This window comes from Ctenopharyngodon idella, chromosome 1, assembly GCF_019924925.1.
Source record: "Ctenopharyngodon idella isolate HZGC_01 chromosome 1, HZGC01, whole genome shotgun sequence".
NCBI classification, from domain to species: Eukaryota; Metazoa; Chordata; class Actinopteri; order Cypriniformes; family Xenocyprididae; genus Ctenopharyngodon; species Ctenopharyngodon idella.
In genome coordinates, this window is record NC_067220.1 from 38711384 (window position 1) to 38727827 (window position 16444).

The 16444-nt window shown below is 34.9% G+C and overlaps 2 protein-coding genes across 6 annotated transcripts in view; one reads left to right on the forward strand and one right to left on the reverse strand.

Moving 5' to 3' along the window:
• Positions 1-266: 266 nt before the first annotated feature.
• Positions 267-9662, reverse strand: sgms2a (sphingomyelin synthase 2a). Of its 3 annotated transcripts, XM_051898964.1 has the most exons (8): positions 9130-9662; positions 8519-8589; positions 7001-7042; positions 5227-5792; positions 4092-4209; positions 3654-3807; positions 3281-3447; positions 267-1079 (listed from the first exon to the last, which is right to left on the reverse strand). In XM_051898964.1, exons 4-8 carry the CDS (start codon positions 5661-5663, stop codon positions 894-896), a joined length of 1062 nt encoding a protein of 353 aa, XP_051754924.1. In that variant the 5' UTR covers positions 5664-5792; positions 7001-7042; positions 8519-8589; positions 9130-9662; the 3' UTR covers positions 267-893. The 3 variants fall into 3 exon arrangements, with proteins under 3 accessions (XP_051754924.1, XP_051754914.1, XP_051754932.1); XM_051898954.1 differs by lacking the exon at positions 7001-7042; XM_051898972.1 differs by lacking the exons at positions 7001-7042; positions 8519-8589.
• Positions 8664-16444, forward strand: part of gstcd (glutathione S-transferase, C-terminal domain containing) — a 61926-nt gene continuing 54145 nt past the window's right edge. The window contains exons 1-3 of one of the 3 annotated variants that reach the window (XM_051898941.1): positions 8664-8681; positions 10276-10736; positions 14808-15248. In XM_051898941.1, the coding sequence (XP_051754901.1) occupies positions 10320-10736; positions 14808-15248 (858 nt within the window). In that variant the 5' untranslated portion in view covers positions 8664-8681; positions 10276-10319. Of the gene's footprint in view, positions 8682-9812; positions 9942-10275; positions 10737-14807; positions 15249-16444 lie in introns of those variants that run through there. The other 2 variants (XM_051898923.1, XM_051898931.1) reach the window with 2 other exon arrangements.

Consider the following 16444-nt stretch of genomic DNA (forward strand, 5'->3'; position numbering starts at 1 on the left):
AAAAGAAGCAAGACCGAGAAGTTTCACCAGAGATAGTCTTATTATGGGGTTTCACTTCTCTTGTCAATATATAATTGAAGAAAATGTAAGAGTTAGTTTAAAGGTAAATTATGTATTTTACAGAATTATATAATAATAATAATAATAATATAAAATCTCAAGTATCAAGAAAATGAAAAGATGTAATTATATTTAAAAGGTATTAGCATTCCATGTTGCTGGCTCAATACAAATTTGATAAAGAAATATTTGACGGTTTTATGCAACAAGAAGTGCACCAGGTGTTAATGTAAACCATTTATTTTCATAAAACATCTTAAGACAGAAAATAAGCATAAAATAAACTAAAATAACAGCTGGCGTGAATCATTAGAAAAAGAATGCATGCATTTATAATGTAAAATAGTGTATAAAATTAATGAAAGCCAGTTAAACAAATTGACAAACGTGTCTGTCAACATTATGACAAACAAAAGTTTTAAATGATAATTAAATAAACAGACAAGGGGAAAATATGACGGCTAAGAAGCATGCACAAACTGATAGGTTTGTTTTGATAGAAGAGAGAGATTTTCCAAAAATCCATCATTTTACAACCGTAACACTTCCAATTGGCCATTCAGATCCTTACAAAAGTGCTTATTTTAATGGCCTCATTGAATGAATATAAATTAATTAAAAAAAAAAAAAAAAGTCAACAATGACTTTTCAAATAGTATTGAGTTTTACAATATTTTGGTCATCATGAACTGTTTGGCTCTTTGTTATATGAGATGTATTAGCAACAATAGCCAAACAGTCTTTAGTCTTTGTTATGGTGTAAATATTAAGATAGCCACAAGCCAAACACAAAACATTTCCACATGTTGGTCTAATCATGGTGATGAATCACTTCACTCCTCCCGGCCGCTCTGCACCATGGAATAGTTCTTACAGGGGTTCTTCAGGCAGGCAGGGGGCCATGTGATCGGCCAGCAGAAAGAACAGGGCACTTGGGTCTGGACGTTCCTCTCGAAGAAGTTAAACACGGGGTTCCACCAGGTGTGAGTGAGGTAGTTGTTCGGAGAACACTTTAAAGTCTGGTGAAAACAAGAAAATATTCATTAATATCATACTACAGATATATACAAATAATACAAACAACAGAAAGAACATTTTTATGCATGTTCATGGTTTTCTAAAAACAGAAGTGGCAATGTCCAGGATAAAACAACTAATTTAATTTTCATGAAGAAAGCAGTTTGGGTAAATTTGGTTGGTTGCATTTTAATGGAAGCTTGTTTCCACCAGAAAATAAAAAAAGGTAATTTTTCAGAATTGAGTGTTTATATCTAGCAATTCGGACTATATGACTCGCAATTGCAAGTTTATATATCACAATTCAGAGAAAAAAATCAGAATGGCGAGATATAAACTCGCAAGTTTATATAAACTCACAAATTTACAAGAGTTTTAATTTCTTGAAATTCTGACTTTTTTCTTTGCAATTGCGAGTTTAGATATAAAGTCAGAATTGCGAGAAAAAAAAATCAGAATCACAAGTTATATAAACTCAGAATTGCAAGAAAAAATTCAGAATTGCAAGTTATAAACAGAATTGCGAGAAATAAAGTCAGGATTGCAAGAAAAAAAAATCAGAATTGCAAGTTATAAATAGAATTGCGAGAAAAGGTCAGAATTGCGAGTTATGAACTCAGAATTGTGATAAGTCAGAATTGTGAGATTATTAACAGAATTGTGAGCTATAAACAGAATTATGAGAAAAAATCAGAATTGCGAGCTATAAACAGAATTGCGAGAAAAAGTCAGAATTGTGAGTTATAAACTCAGTATTGTAATAAGTCAGAATTGTGAGTTATAAACTCAGAATTGTAATAAGTCAGAATTGTGAGTTATAAACTCATAATTGCTATAAAAAAGGGCAGAATTGTGTGATAAAACCTTTATTCTTCTTTATTTTTTAATTTTGTGGCAGAAAAAAAGCTTCCATACATTTTAGATCCAAAGCGATTTAGAATTCCATGAAAATCAACGTTATTATTGAGGACAGAAGCCCTGAAGCAACATCAGAACACAGACATTATTGTGGTTGAGATCTCTCCTGTCAGGGATCCAACATGTGACATTTGCATTAGCAGCCCAAAGCCTAAACCTTTAGTTGATGATTCTTCTGGCTATAACCACCATAAATATCCTTTCTGAGATATAACAGTTTTGATATCGTAGGCTACTTTTCCTATAACAGAATGAACAAGTGTGGTGTGTTTAGATAGTTTGAAAGGATTTTTTCCTGTGTAAAAGATCTAGATTGGCTTAAATCGAATGTGCTGCACTTTACCATCATCAGGGAGTCATTTCTCAAATGCTCTGCCTAATGGATTTTGATATTCTCAGTATACTCTGAGTCATGTAAACACTTTCAGTAAAAGGCTTAGTGCCATTTTGGTGCCATATGTTTAATGACACCCAGAATCTAAATTACTAATTGAGCTGAGAGCATCTCTTTGGTTTCAGATGTGTGTATTTGTAGTAGATGAGGCTGCAGGTCAAACCTAAGATCAAAGAAATCGATAGTATGCAAAACAAAACATATTAAGCTATATATGTGAACGACAACATATTTTAACTTAAAAAAAAAAAGACACATTTAGACCCCATGAAATCAAAATGGCTGTTTTCGTGACTTTTAGCTTATGTCTCAGCTGAGGTTGACCAAGCTATACACTACCATTCAAAAATGCGGTGTGGCATCAATAGGATGTGTCAATAAGATCAAAAGTGATGGTAAAAACATGCTTCAAATAAATGTTGTTATTTTGAACTTTCTATTAATCAAAAATCTTTAAAAAAAAAATCCACAAAAATATTAAGCAGCAAAACTGGTTTCAACATTGATAATAATAAGAAATGTTTCTTGAGCAGCAAATCATCATATTAGAATGATTTCTGAAGGATCATGTGACACTGAAGACTGGAGTAATGATGCTGAAAATTCAGCTTTGATCACAGGAATAAATTACATTTTAAAATATGAAAATTGAAATCAGTAATTCTAAATTGTGATATTTCACATATTACTGTTTTTACTGTATTCTTGATCAAATAAATGTAGCCTTGGTGAGCAGAACAGCAGTGTATACTCTAGCGCAAAATATTAACAAAAAATATATCATATGACCCACCTGAATTTCCTCTTTTAATAGTAAACACATAACAGTAAGACAACTGAAATCCTTATACAAATCCTTATCCTTATATTTCATATTACTGATATATCTACCTGCAGATTAGCCATAGTGTGATACCAGTAGAACAGTCGTGTGGTGATAAAATATGCCACAACCACATCCACACTGTAGTGTTCATGGGCCACCAGGATACACACAATGCCCACAGCAGCCGTTAACCAGCACAGAAGATGGTACCACCAGAAAGAACGAGGAGAATCTAGAAAGAAAGAAAGAAAGAAAGGATCAGTAATGAATCATAATGGGTTGCTGTGTGAACACTGAAGATGCAAAATGAATGGCCAGAAAGCGCCTCAAAATGACTGGCTAAAAACAGAATCTAAAAATTGGCCTTTAGGTCTGTAATTAGCGAACAGTCATTGTATTTATGTGTAAAAATAAGTGCTGTCTGAGAAAGTGACATACACTCCTTGAGGAAGAGGTATGTGAGCGTGAGAATGACAGTGTGGCCGCTGTACAGGAAGTCTCCACACAGCAGATGGGAACCGGTGATTGATAATCCTCCACCAGAGAGCAACTGCAGAACACGCTGCAGCTTCGCTTGTGAATCTCCGTAGAGCTGAATGAAAGGGTCGGGGAAATGCAGTAAAGGAAAATTATGAGTGAAGATATTGAATGTTGAGTGGTCTGTTGACATGAATCTTGAAATGAACAGTCATTCCAAAAACTGATACCATCTGAACCCTTTGTAAAGGCTGCAATATCTGTCTCGAGGAAGGCAGAGGATATTACAGATTTAAGAAGCCAAATGCCTTTTCTTATTTTATAATATCCAGGTACAAGTTCCTGAGGGGATCATGAGAAAGAGGAACAGCTGAGATACTGTTTTAAATTGGCGTTTACCTTTGGGGCACACACCATGTGCATGCCAGGCACGGGTAGGGTGGTGACGTACATGGTTATGCATCTATACATGTACAACGTACCCAGAAGGAAGAAATATCGTCTTCCTACAATAGACCTATATGGAACAGAAAAAAAATTGATTAAAAGATTTTATTTTAGTTTGAATGTTTTTTAAATGTAATATTTAGCTGTGTAATATTTCCATGCTACTCCATTAAGAAATGGAATAATCCATAAAACTGGCACCCAAGTATTTATATCAGATGGACCCTTTATGGCAGGATGGGTGTAAAAAAGTAAATAATTCCATTTTTCATTTTGAAAATTCCATTAAAATAAATAAATAAATAAATAAAACAGTGCTAGATAGTAACTGATTACATGTAATCTGGATTATGTAATCAGATTCCAAAAATTAAGTACTTGTAATTATATTACATTTTAAATTATTTAACATTATTTTATTTGTAATCAGACTACAGTTACTTTTTTATTGATTACATAATTACATATTATTCTGACAATGGCTGTAAATTATTCAGAATTTATTGATTATACTTCTTTGTTTCAGGGGAACCCCTGACGTAATGTAATATTTAATATGCACTTCATGTTGTTAATAACGAAGAATGGAATATATTTTCTTTCTCTTTGTATTTTTATATCAATATGGTACAAGATTATCCTATTTAAATCAATGTGATAAACGATTTAGGTAATCTAAAAAGTAATCAAAAAGTAGTCCAAATACATTACCTAAAATGAGTAATCTAGATTACATTACTAACTACAATGTTTGTCATGTAATTTGGGATCAGTAACTGACTACAATTTGTAAGTAATCTACCCAGCACTATATACAGTGTGTATATACAAGTCCTATTTTATATCCTTTTTTGTTTTTTGTCTTTTTTTGTGGAAAATGCTTGGTGATACCTATGAAATTGATTTTCTCAATGCAATATTAATTTTCATAACTGCCCCCATGACATGGTGTTCACTTTTAATTCTCCCTGCTCTATAACGTCTTCAACATAACCCTAACAAAGCATTAAATGTCAGAGTGATCTAATAAAGCAGATCAATAGGGTACAATGTCATCATCAGTATAATGTTGAGTGATGCCTCTTACCTGTATCTGTGAAAGAGCAATTGAATGGACCATATAGACACCAGAACCATTCCATTGACCTCAGTCACAGTAAACGCCCACTGCACGCGGTCTATATAGTCAAAGAACTTATCCGGCAGGGGTGGGCTGCTCTCCTTGGGTGGTACTCTCTCATGAACCACAGTGATCATAACCGTTGTCAAAACCAGGTTCAAAACGGCATAAAACAAAGCGATGAACGTCTTCCACCATTCCGATGGTAATCGGTTGCCCTTTCCTTCCGGCACAGAGATTTTGACGTAGTCTCGATGTCTGACCAGTCCTTTCCTCAAGCCGTTCCGCTTCGCTTCTTCAGCAGTGTGGCTGTGGACGGGACAAGATGTGCCAGGGGATGGAGCACCATCTGTTCGGGAGGTGTCTGCGGGGTCCTTGTTTCCTTGGTGGTCTGCTGATGCCATGAGTGCCCACAACTGACTGACTGACTTCCTGCCAAGACACTCTCCTGTAAGGCACTGTAGTTTCCTCTCCTCTGCGGTGATAATGAAAGGCCTCTGTTTTCAGCTCTCAAATGATGTGGCTGGAACAGTCTTTTGAAAGAAGAAACATAAGTACATTAAATGTACATGAAGAACATTAGACATATAGGACCATTAAAAGTGCTGCATCATCTAACATGTACATTAATAATAAACAGAGGCTATTTTTGACCATGAATATCACAGGCCAAAAACATACCTTAAAATTCTTCAAAAAATTTATCCACATAAATATTAAGCAGCACAACTGTTTTTAACAATAAGATAATAATAATAATAATAATAATAAATGTTTCTTGAGCAGCAAATCAGCATATTAGAATGATTTCTGCACTGTACATTTTTTTTTCATGATTTGTTATCACAACAAGTTTTCTTTTGTCAAATCAACTTCAATAATTAATGTGGTTCAGATAAAATAATATTTTGAGTTTCTGTTGATTAAACCAATCACCTTCATTGGATTAACTCAAATTTTTAATTTCAATGAACTCAAAATTTTAAGGCAACCAGTTAACTTACTTTTTTAAGTTAAACCAACAATTCTTTTTTACAGTGTGAAGGATCATGTGACACTGAAGACTGGAGTAACGATGCTAAAAATTCAGCTTTGATCACAGAAATAAATTACATTTTAAAATATTTTCAAATCCTATTTTAAATTGTAATAATATTTCATTATATTACTCTTTATACTGTATTTTTGATCAAATAAATGCAGCTATTTCAAAAACATTAAGAAATCTTACCTACCCCAAACTTTTGATCGGTATACATAGTACAAAATTTAAAAACTGAATGAACGCACACACACGCACACACACACACACACACACACACACACACACACACACACACAATAAAAAAGTCTGAAGTTTTGGCTAGAAATTTTTTATCTATATACTGTATGAAACATCCTCTGACCCTCTGTTATGCGTTCACTGTACTAAAATAAAGCAAAGCATATTATTTAAAAGCCGAAACATCTGACACATCTGCAAACTGCCGTCTAAAGAAAAGCCACAGAGAAAAAAAAAATCCTTGCTCATGTTTGAGTCCAGCAGTGACTTTTCAACCCAGAAATAAGACCATTTCAGGAATGGCCTCTTCTATTTATCCCAAAGCTTTCAGATCTGAGAACATCTCTTCTTCATCATACCCAAAGTGCATCTCAATAACCATCATTACCATGACATGCAATATTTACAAACAAACAGAGCTTCAGGAAAGACGCAGAAAGAATGATGGATTGTACATACCACTCGACACGAAGGCATCGATTTCCTCCAAATCAATTTAAGCTGAAATGTAATTGCATTGGAAATGAGTTCTTATTACAAATCTGCTCCAAATGGATGTTGGATTCTACACAACATTTGTTCAGTGTACTGCAACAAGAGAAAAACAACCATCATCATTTCTAATAACTTTTGTATTATGCCAAAAAAAACTAAATCACAGATCAAAACAGACTAAGAGTTTTTCCTGGCAATTTCTCTCATTTAAAATCACTTGCCTGTTGTTTCCCGCAGCTCTACATGCAGACCTGAGCGCTATCGGTCCTACACTCCTCCTCTGACAATCTTGCCTTCATCCCTCCACGTTCAGAGGGGCATGTTTTCCCAGTCTCCACCCTGCGCTAATGGTGATGCTTGTGGTGGAGACCTGGCAGGGGAAAATCTCTTCCACATGCTCCCAGAGACAGTAAATGGATGGCTTGGCTCCACGTGTCCCCTGCCCTGCCTCTATGCTATTTCCAGCCCTGACTCCTGCCTCCAGACCAAGGCTGTATTTTACTCCCAGGGAGCAGTGGTGCCCGGTCGCAAACAAATTGGTAATGATATGGTTCCGAGGCCTGTTGAGCGTCCCCCCTCCCAGCTCGTGTGGAGGTTAAATTCAGCATCAAAGGGAGGGACGGAAAAAACTGAAGAGACCCCGCCTCACACTTAAAGAGATGAGAGAGAAAGGCTTTTCTCCTCGTGTGCTGAGTTGATTATATTATCCCTTTCAGGCACACTCATGCACTTGTGTTTTTGAAACTGCATACTTTACTGAATTTGAATGGCTTGTGTTGAAGGATTCCACACTTGTGCGTGTGCAGTTTGCATAAAAGAGTATGCTAAATGAATAATGTAAATGCACATTTGAATACTACAATAACCTATATCCTAAATTCCTGGAATATGCTGTGGATGTGGATTCAAAACCAACATTTAGATATTACTGTTTTAATTTCTAGCCCATGTGTACAATGTAAAAAGTTGCAGTTTCTACCTCATGAGTTATTTACACTGTAAAAAAAAAAAAAAATTCTCGAAGTTGTGAAGATTATTGGAGTACTTTTTATATACTACTTCAAAGTTTCACATTTAATTCAGTGTGTTACTTGCCGTTTCTTTGTAATTATGTGTGAAATTTCTGAGTGAAAATTGTTTCTACATCAAATGTTTTTCAGTGTGCCTGTTCTGACCTTTACAGACTTACAAACCTTTATGTTAGATGTGATTAATCGTGATTAATCGATTTGACAGCAGTACTTCTCACTATTTGAAAGGTGTTTAAATTAGCCTAAAATATTTTTCAACTTTAAGTATGCTGATATCAACATGTTTGGTTAGGTCTAGGGTTGGTTTAACAGACATCATCACCTCTATGAGATGTCCTCACTGATATAGTAAAACCAACATGTTTGTGTGTGTGTGTGTGTGTGTGTGTGTGTGTGTATGTAACTAACCATACAATTATCTTCAGATGTAAATTATGAACTATATACACACCCTTTGAAGGTTTATGGGATGCCTCCTTGGCTGGGCCTAAACCACTGCGCCTCTCCCAAGTGAATTGATAGCTGAATAAGAGAGAGAGAGAGAGAGGATGGTTGCAATGTAAAGATCTGAGTATTACGTCTTACGAAGAGTGCATCTTTGTTATGTCCAGCAGGTTTGCAAATTTAGATTGTGTTCACTGAATTGGACTATTGACTGAACATTATGAAGAAAAAAAAGATTTCTGTCATCATTTACTCACCCTCAATTGTTCCAAACCTGTATCAATTTCTTTCTGCTGCTGAACACAAAAGAAGACATTCCCAGTCTATGGACATCAACTGTTTGGTTACCCATATCTTCAAAATATCTTCTTTTGTGTTCAGCAGAAGAAAGAAATTTATACAGGTTTGGAACAACTAGAGGGTGAGTAAATGACGAACTAACGTTAATCCTTTAAGTTTAAGAGGCGAAATTATACCAGAATTCCAGCTGTCCTTTTATACACTCTTTTTAATCTAAAATCCAGTCTCAAAGCAATGTCAGCTTCAAATTAGATGTGACAGATTAGATTAAACTGTCAGGTTTATAACTCATATAACGTATTATAGAAGAAACATTACCTTTTTCAGGTTTAGTGGGCATCGACCTCTACGTTTGTTTATCATCTCGTGCGCTCAACGTTCCTCCCTTCAGCACGATCTTTTTCATTATTTAAAGCGAGACTGATTTTAGGAGACCAATCTATGTGAAAATGCTGAATTAGGCTGCAAAAAAAAAAAAAAAAAAAAAAAAAAAAACGAAATTAATTTTGGTCCATTAAGATTCGTTTAATGAAAAATAGGTAACCATAGCAACGGTACTTTGCCTTGTTATGCCGAAATTATTTATTTTTATATCATACAAAAAATAAAGGCGCTTATTTCGCTTTACGAGACTTGCCGCTACTGAAACCATACAGGTAACAAAAATCACATATAAAAACAACAAACAAGTGTTCTGTAGTACTTTTCTTGCTTCTACAAATTGCGCCTTTCTTTAAAAATAATTTTAAAAATAAAAGTCTAACACAATTCATAGTGTATTCACACACTTCTCGACACACTGTACACCGATAATTAAAAAGTTTTGTGCAGCATGCTTTTAACTTTACATTGTAAAATCACTACAAAACGAACATAAGTCTCCTGACACATCACGTGATAAAACCTCATTATATACAACGATTGCAAAGTTGTTTTAAGTGTTACTTGTTAATTTTGTATGATTATAAACATAAGACAAGTGATGGAATGGAATTTAATTCCCCCATCTACTTCCTGAAGCGTTGGTGGAACTCAAACGCGATTGTCGGTTTATAGTCGGACTATTTTTAATGTGACACAAAGAGTTGCACATGTGTTAGTGGTTGTTTTGCTCAATTCAAACACTGTGAGTAGGTTAATTTCACATTCTTTCTTCATTTATGTTTAATTTCTTTACCTGATTGTACTTTGTGATGCCGTGGCGCTACGGAAAACAATAACACATAGTGACGAACATTTATTTATGTGCTAACTTATACATTAATGTGCAGTTATTTATTGAACAAAATATACAATTCATGCTGCAAAGGAGGTTTTTAGTTGAGCACATTATTTTGTTCATAACAGTGCATCTGTCTGTAAAGGTGTTCCAGACATTTACGCTCATAATTAAGTTTATCACTGCCATTATGCTGCTAAAACAATTTGAAACATTTTTAATGAGTCCCTTAATTTCTGTTACAGATTTCAAGCTCTTCATGTGGTCTTCCCTCCACTAGACTGTCAGAATGAAGCAAACCGAGCCACAGACAGACAGAGAGAGCCTCTATCTAGAGGTGTCCAGTGTGAATGGAGCTGTGTCTCTCCCCCTGCACTCCTCTATTGTCCTCTTCCTCCTCTCCTACACAGAGTGCTCATCTTTCCACGTCCACCTGGTCACAGATCAAGCAGACATCCTGCCGTCCCTGTCAGGGCTGGTGCCTGGGGGTCTCGCTGTTTCTGAGGTGAGGAGGGACGAGCTGCCAGGGCTGGTTAGGATGTGTCGTCTCCCGGCTGCACTGGAGCCTGACGTTTGCTTTTGCAGAGCTGGCCTAGCTGTCGTACTGAGACACATCATTCAGAGCACATGCCAGCTGATGCCAGGCCGCAGGGACGTGGCGTCACTCTTGGGCTTCAAGAACACCTGTCTCAAGGCTTGTGCCGAGGTGAGATTACAATTTAAAAACAACCAGAGGACAAGTGCTTTAAATCCCATTGCATAGTCATAAGTGTGAACTAACAGTGTAGCTGTGGGGTGACAAGCATGTTGACATGTTATGACAGGCACGATCACTTAAATTTTGGAGGTCAACATCACAGAATCACACATTCAAATATTGATATTTGAGCTCAGTGCTTTCAGATAGTAGCTATAAGGCATGACAGTGCCAAAACGAGCTTGGGTTGCTCCCCTGATTCTTTTTTTTGCTGTGTTTAGAGCCTTGGGCTGTCACCGGGACAGGTGTGATGTCTCAAGACACCCGTTTCAGTCATGTCTGTCAGATAGTAGTGGCATTTATGGTTTTAAAATGCCTTAAAGCAACTCTCATTTTGGGGAAGCTTTTGTTGTCAGTCAACCTACTATAATACCTCATGGGTCATATCGGATGTTTGGGGTGACAAAAAACTATTAAAATTTACTGCAGTGTTGTTATTCTTAACTAAAACTGTTAAATATTTGGTACTTGTAATAAAGTTGAAATACAATAAAATATTACATGGAAAAACATAAACGAAAAAATGAGAAATGTTGCCTTGCCTTCTCACTAAAACAATATAGGTTTAGGTTGAAGTACTAAAATTACAAAAAATAAATAAATAAAATAAAAACAAAACCCCTGAAATTAATAAAGCATATAATATATTTATATATATATATATATATATATATATATATATATATGTATGTACACACAACACACAGACACACACACACACACACACACACATATATATAATATATATATATAAGTTTGGAAACATTACTATTTTTAATGTTTTTGAACAAAGTCTCTTATGCTCATTAAGGCTGCATTTATTTCATAATAAATACAGAAAAAACAATAATATTGTGAAATATTATGGTTTTCTATTTTAATATACTTTAAAATATAATTTATTTCTGTGCAAAGCTGAATTGTCAGCATCATTACTCCAGTCTTCAGTGTCACATGATCCTTCAGAAATCATTCTAATATGCTGATTTATTATCAATGTTGGAAACAGTTGTGCTGCTTAATATTATTTTATAACCTGTGATACTTTTTCAGGATTCTTTGATGAATAAAAAGTTAAAAAATATCAGCATTTATTTAAAATAGAAATCTTTTGTAACAATATACGCTACCGTTCAAAAGTTTGGGGTCAGTAATTTTTTTCTTTTTTTTTTGAAAGAAATTAATACTTTTATTCAGCACAGATGTGTTAAATTGATAAAAAGTGATAGTAAAGATTTATATTGTTAGAAAAGATTTATATTTTGAATAAATGCTGTTCTTTTTAACCTTTTATTCATCAATGAATGCTGAAAAAAGTATCACAGGTTCCAAAAAAATATTAAGCAGCACAACTGTTTTCAACATTGATAATAACTGAGTATCAAATCATCATATTAGAATGATTTCTTTTTGAATTCAAGTTTTTATTGCTTTTGGAAGGTGAAAGGTTAACGAAAGTACAACATCGCAATAATAATAATAATACAGGGTTCCAGATTTCTACAGGCACAGTTGGAACATTAAAGAAAGTACAATACAAGACATTTCACCAAGTGTCAATCTATTCATTTTAAGTCGTTACTGTAATATATGTCCAGAACTCTTCCCAAGGAGACAACCCATCCTCTTTGACACCATTTACTCTATTGAGCATAGATTCGTAAGAAGCAATTTCTAACATTGCACTAGCCCAATCTTTCAGTTCTGGGGCTTTCACTGTCTTCCAGTGTCTCAGAATAATCCTGCTAGCCACTGTAATTCATACCATTATAACAGAAAGGATACACTTAGAAACATTTGGTAATTGAGACTTGTCACCCAGTAAACACAGTTGAGGTGTTAGAGATATTGTGGAGCCATACCAGCAACTTATGACATCTATAACTTGTTTCCAGAATGGTTTAACTAAGCTACGCTCCCAGATACAATGTAAAAAGGCACCTGTTTCCAACTGGCACTTCCAACACAAATTGTCCTTTATCAATTTCATCCTCTAAAGTCTTTCCGGAGTGTGGTAGTATCTATGAAGAATCTTATATTGAGTGAACTTCCCCCTTACTTCTTTTATATATTTACCACACCCCGCCAAAATGCTGGACCATTTTTCTGAGTCAATTTATTCACCAATATCTCTCTGCCAAATGGTCCTTAAATTTCTCAAGTCACTACTCCTAAAGGAGTTTACCATTTTATATAAATGTGAAGATTTATGAAATTCTTTTTTTTTTTTTTTTTTTTTTTTTTTTTTTTAATAACTTGAGATAGGATTGTCAACCATGGGGCCAACTTTAGACAATATACAATTACGTAACTGTAAAAACTTCCAGAAGTTTTCTTTTCCTACAAGATTATAACTCTTAATTAAATTTTCATAAGACCTTAACACCCCATTCTCATACAAGTCTTCAATTGTACTTATACCTTGCTGGTGCCAATACTTCCAATAAATCATCTTTTTACCAATACGGGTTGCTGGGCTATGCCATAATGAAGAGTATTTCTGTAAATGGTGAGATAATTTGAATATTTTATGAATTCTAACCCAAACATTTCTAGTATGAATAAGAACAGGATTTGTAGTATTAAAAGTAGACTGTGAGAATACTTCAATCGGAGTAAAGGATGCACAAATTTTATATTCAACATTCATCCTGTCAGTTTTATCCTTTTCCTGATTCCAATATTTAGCTATTTTTGTCAGAATAAAAAACAAATGATCGTCTGCAATCTGGAAAACCCAACCCCCCTTTTTCTTTAGGGGCAATCAGCTTATTTAGATTGATCCTTGCCCTTTTCCCATCCCAAAGAAAATGTTTAATTATGTTATCGAATTGCTTGAAAAATGAAGATGGTATTTTAATCGGAAGCATCATTAATATATAATTAAGCTGGGGGGCTATAACCATTTTAATATTAGAATGATTTCTGAAGGATCATGTGACACTGAAGACTGGAGTAATGATGCTGAAAATTCAGCTTTGCATCACAGGAATAAATTATATTTTAAAGTATATTAAAATAGAAAACCATAATTTTGAATTGTAATAATATTTCACAATATTATTGTTTTTTCTGTATTTATTATGAAATAAATGCAGCCTTAATGAGCATAAGAGACTGGTAGTTTATGTATGTGTGTATATATATATATATATAAGCACTAAAAATTAGAAAAGCTACACTTTTGGTCAAAAGTTTGGAATCCTTAAGAAGTCTCTAATGCTCACCAAGGCTGCATTTATTTAATCAAAAATACAGTAAAAACAGTGAAATATTTTTACAATTTAAAATCACTGTTTTCTCTTTGAATTTATTTTAAAATTTAATTTATTCTTATGATGCAAAGCTGAATTTCAGCATCTTTACTCCAGTCTTCAGTGTGATATGATCCTCCAGAAATCATTCAAATATCAAGAAACATTTGAAATCTGTTTTTGTTGCTTAATATTTTTTGGAAACTGTGATGAATTTTTTAAGGATTCTTTGATGAATAGAAAATCTTACTTTCACTACCGTTCAAACAGCAAAAACTGTTTTCAACATTGATAATAATAAGAAATGTTTCTTAATGAATCCAAACTTCTGTCCAGTTGTGTAAATGTGCAAATAAAAGCTAATTCAAAATGTAAATATATACTGTAATAGTATATTAATAATACTACAACAACACTGCTTTACTGAAAGTATACCTGCACCATATTGATTATCGGCCGATATAAGCACATTTTTCTTATTTTATTGAATCGACCATTATTGAATATTTAACCGTTTCTGCTTGTTTTAAGATCTATATCAATTATCCAGCACTAATTTTATCAGTTATTGACCATAACATGAAAATAATTATCAGCTTTTCAGTATTGGCCACAATTTCAGTATCAGTGCATTCCTAGTTTACTTAACTGTACGAAACTCTGGACATTAACAAAGGCATGTCACATCAACCATCCATATAATGCATGGATCGTACATCACATTTATCTGCTATTAAATGATTTCTAATTATTGTTTGCTCTTCAGGTGAGCCAGTGGACTAGACTGTGTGAGCTGGACATTCCCTCTGCAGTGGAGGAACACTTACGAAACCCTGAAGACCAGATGTGTCGACTTCCTGCTGCGATCCTGAACTTAGAGAAGAGGTTAGGGGAACCCGTCAAGGTTCACAATGATGACAAGATACGCCGACAGAAGCTACAACAGCAAAAGAAGAGTGATGCTCAACTAAAAGGCCCCAGCACAAAAAGAGCAGACCGCCTGAATGAATCCCATCCGGGAGTTGAGCTCAGTGCTGCTCTGGCGAAGCTCTCTGCGGATGCGGTTCCTTCTCCCTCCACCAGAGAGAGCTCTGACATCAGGAAAGTCAAGAGCACAGACCTGCCAGAGCTGGAGCATGTGTTTGCAGAAGGGCTGTATTTCACCCTCACTGATGTCGTCCTGCTGCCCTGCATCCATCAATACCTGGTAAAACAAACAATCGAAAGCAGTTTTTAACTCATTATGTGTAAATCACTATTCCTCACAAACAGAGCCATTCATTCATTTGGTTTGGCAGTAGAGTAGAGCATTGAGGCTCAAAGGTGCTTTCAAGTTATATCAAACACAGAAGTCTCTGGTGTCTCTTTGACTTCTCCTACTTCAAGGTGATTCTCTCAGTCCTGCATTAAATAAGGCCTGTAGTTTCTATTTCAATTGAAATGGATCAGTGTTGCGTGGGACTGTGAATTAGATTCATTGCAGTGTGATGTCCCTGAACTCTTTCACTCTCTGAGCTTGACACAGTCTGACGCCAGTATTTGTTAGGCTATTACTCATCAGTGGCATTTGGTTTATAAATGCCCGTTCACAACATGAATGATATACACTCTTAAAAGTAAAGGTTTTTTATTGGCATCGATGGTCCCACTAAGAACCTTTAACATCCATGGAGCTTTTATAGTGGAAGGTTTTTTCCGATTATTAAAATGTTCTTTACACTAATAAAAAGATTGTTATTTTAAGAACTGTTTACTGAAAGGTTCTTTAGGGAACCACATTTTTTTCTTCTATGGCAGTGGTGTCCAATCCTGGTCCTGGAGAGCCACTGTCCTGCAAAGTTTAGCTCCAATACTAATTAAACTCACCTGAATCCACTAATCAAGGTCTTACCTGACATACTACAAACCTCCAGACAGGTGTGTTGAGGCAAGTTGGAGCTAAACTCTGCTGGAGAGTGGCCCTCCAGGACGGAGTTTGGACACCCCTGTTATATGGCATTGCTGTATTAAATAAACAGAACATTAGCATCTGTTGGTGTGGACACTAATAAAATAAAGCATTATATGACATTACTGCAGTTATGTTGTAATGTGCATTAAAGGGTTAGTTCACCCAAAAATAAAAATTCTGTCATTAATTACTCACCCTCATGTCGTTCCACACCTGTAAGACCTTCGTTCATCTTCAAAACACAAATTTAGATATTTTTCATAAAATCCAATGGCTCAGTGAGGCCTCCATTGCCAGCAAGACAATTAACACTTTCAATGTTAATTTGAACGTACAAGAGACGTATTGCGACATATTTAAAACAGTTCATGTGACTACAGTGGTTCAACCTTAATGTTATGAAGCGACAAGAATACTTTTTGTGCACCAAAAAAACAAAATAACGACTTTAT

Coding starts and splice junctions, on each gene's coding strand:
- sgms2a (XM_051898972.1), bottom strand. CDS start 5,663: ATGGCATCAGCAGACCACCAAGGAAACAAGGACCCCGCAGACACCTCC. Junction 3,808..4,091: donor ACATGGTGTGTGCCCCAAAG/GTAAACGCCAAT, acceptor CCTTTCATTCAG/CTCTACGGAGATTCACAAGC. Junction 3,448..3,653: donor ATACCTCTTCCTCAAGGAGT/GTATGTCACTTT, acceptor CTTTCTTTCTAG/ATTCTCCTCGTTCTTTCTGG.